General features: G+C 40.7%; 1 protein-coding gene across 1 annotated transcript in view; it reads left to right on the forward strand.

Annotated features, from left to right (window-relative positions):
* The first annotated feature begins 6 nt into the window (after window positions 1-6).
* Window positions 7-1,349, forward strand: part of emx1 (empty spiracles homeobox 1) — a 6,473-nt gene continuing 5,130 nt past the window's right edge. The window contains exon 1 of the mRNA XM_014018015.1: window positions 7-488. Coding sequence (XP_013873469.1) covers window positions 140-488 — 349 coding nt within the window. The 5' untranslated portion in view covers window positions 7-139. The remainder of the gene's footprint in view (window positions 489-1,349) is intronic.

Genomic DNA, 1,349 nt, shown 5'->3' on the forward strand with positions numbered 1-1,349 from the left:
CCCCTCCCCTCTCCTCCCACCAGCCCCCTTCGTCCATCACGCGCCTCTGAGCGCGTTGCTTTCTTTATTTTAGCTCCACACCAGGAAGTAAAGAAAGCCTTTCCAAGCTTTCCGCGGGGTTTCCAGTTTCCACGCAGGGATGATGTTCTCCTCCGCGGGGAAGCGCTGCTTCACCATCGAGTCTCTGGTGGCCAAAGAGAGCCCCCTGACCGCCGAGGAGCCCCTCCGCCCCACGGCTCTGACCTACTCCAACCCGARCACGGACGCCTTAATGAACGGCTACCAGGCTCCGCCGGCCCGCTCCCTCTACCAGAGCCCCGAGCTGGTGTTCCCGGAGGCGGTGAGCCACCCGTCCCTCACCGTGGCCCCGCACCAGCTCGGCGGCTCCCACCTCCAACACCCGCACTTCTTCGGCGCGCAGCACCGGGACCCGCTCAACTTCTACCCCTGGGTCCTGCGGAACCGCTTCTTTGGACACAGATTCCAAGGTAGAGCTGGAGGATCCGCCTGAACGGCTTTATTAGTCTGAGCAGGTGAAACTAAACGAGCTGAAACAGTTAATAAGTTACATTAAAGTTTAGATTTCAGCTCCGGAATCACATGGTTTTATTACAGCTTCGTTGTGCGTAAAGTTTGTAACAAGATGTCAGAATAACCACCTATAATAATAATAATAATAATAATAATAATAATAATAATAATAATAATAATAATAATAATAATAATAATAATAATAATTCAGATTGTTTAGAATAAAAAATATCAAAACAAATAGACTATTTGCGGATTAATTTCTTTGTTTTTGGGATTTTTTCCCTCAGAAAATTTAATATTACAGTTTAAAAATGAAACATTAAAAACATATTTGTCACATCGTTCAAAGGCTGAATAAGTAAAGTCAGAAAGTGCTTGTGAAGTCCAAATGTTTTTAATATAAATTTTGAATATTTTCCAACCTCTCACTTCATAACTTATATCAAATTAGATAGAATAAAAATGTAGTTTTTTAAAGGATAAAATTGTTTAATTTTTTTCTGTGTAAATTCTTCTCAACGCAAACTACTTCAGCATTCATATTTTTATTTTTAACAAAAAGCTAGGCCTACTTTACAATTGAAAAATATAGCTGCAACATTTTAATAGAATATTTATATTTTTAAATTTTCCAACAGGGCTTCTGGTTCGAACTGCTCAAAGTTACTTTTCATTTGTCACACGACACAAATCCGCTAAATTAGACTTTAAAAACTTGTAATGTTGTAATGTTTTAGAGAAAACACGTTAAAGCAAAATGATGATTGGAGCGAAAAATCTGGTTCTAGATAGTGATTGGGGGCGAAATGTAAGAA

The sequence above is a fragment of the Austrofundulus limnaeus genome, unplaced genomic scaffold (genome assembly GCF_001266775.1).
Source record: "Austrofundulus limnaeus strain Quisiro unplaced genomic scaffold, Austrofundulus_limnaeus-1.0 Scaffold181, whole genome shotgun sequence".
NCBI classification, from domain to species: domain Eukaryota; kingdom Metazoa; phylum Chordata; class Actinopteri; order Cyprinodontiformes; family Rivulidae; genus Austrofundulus; species Austrofundulus limnaeus.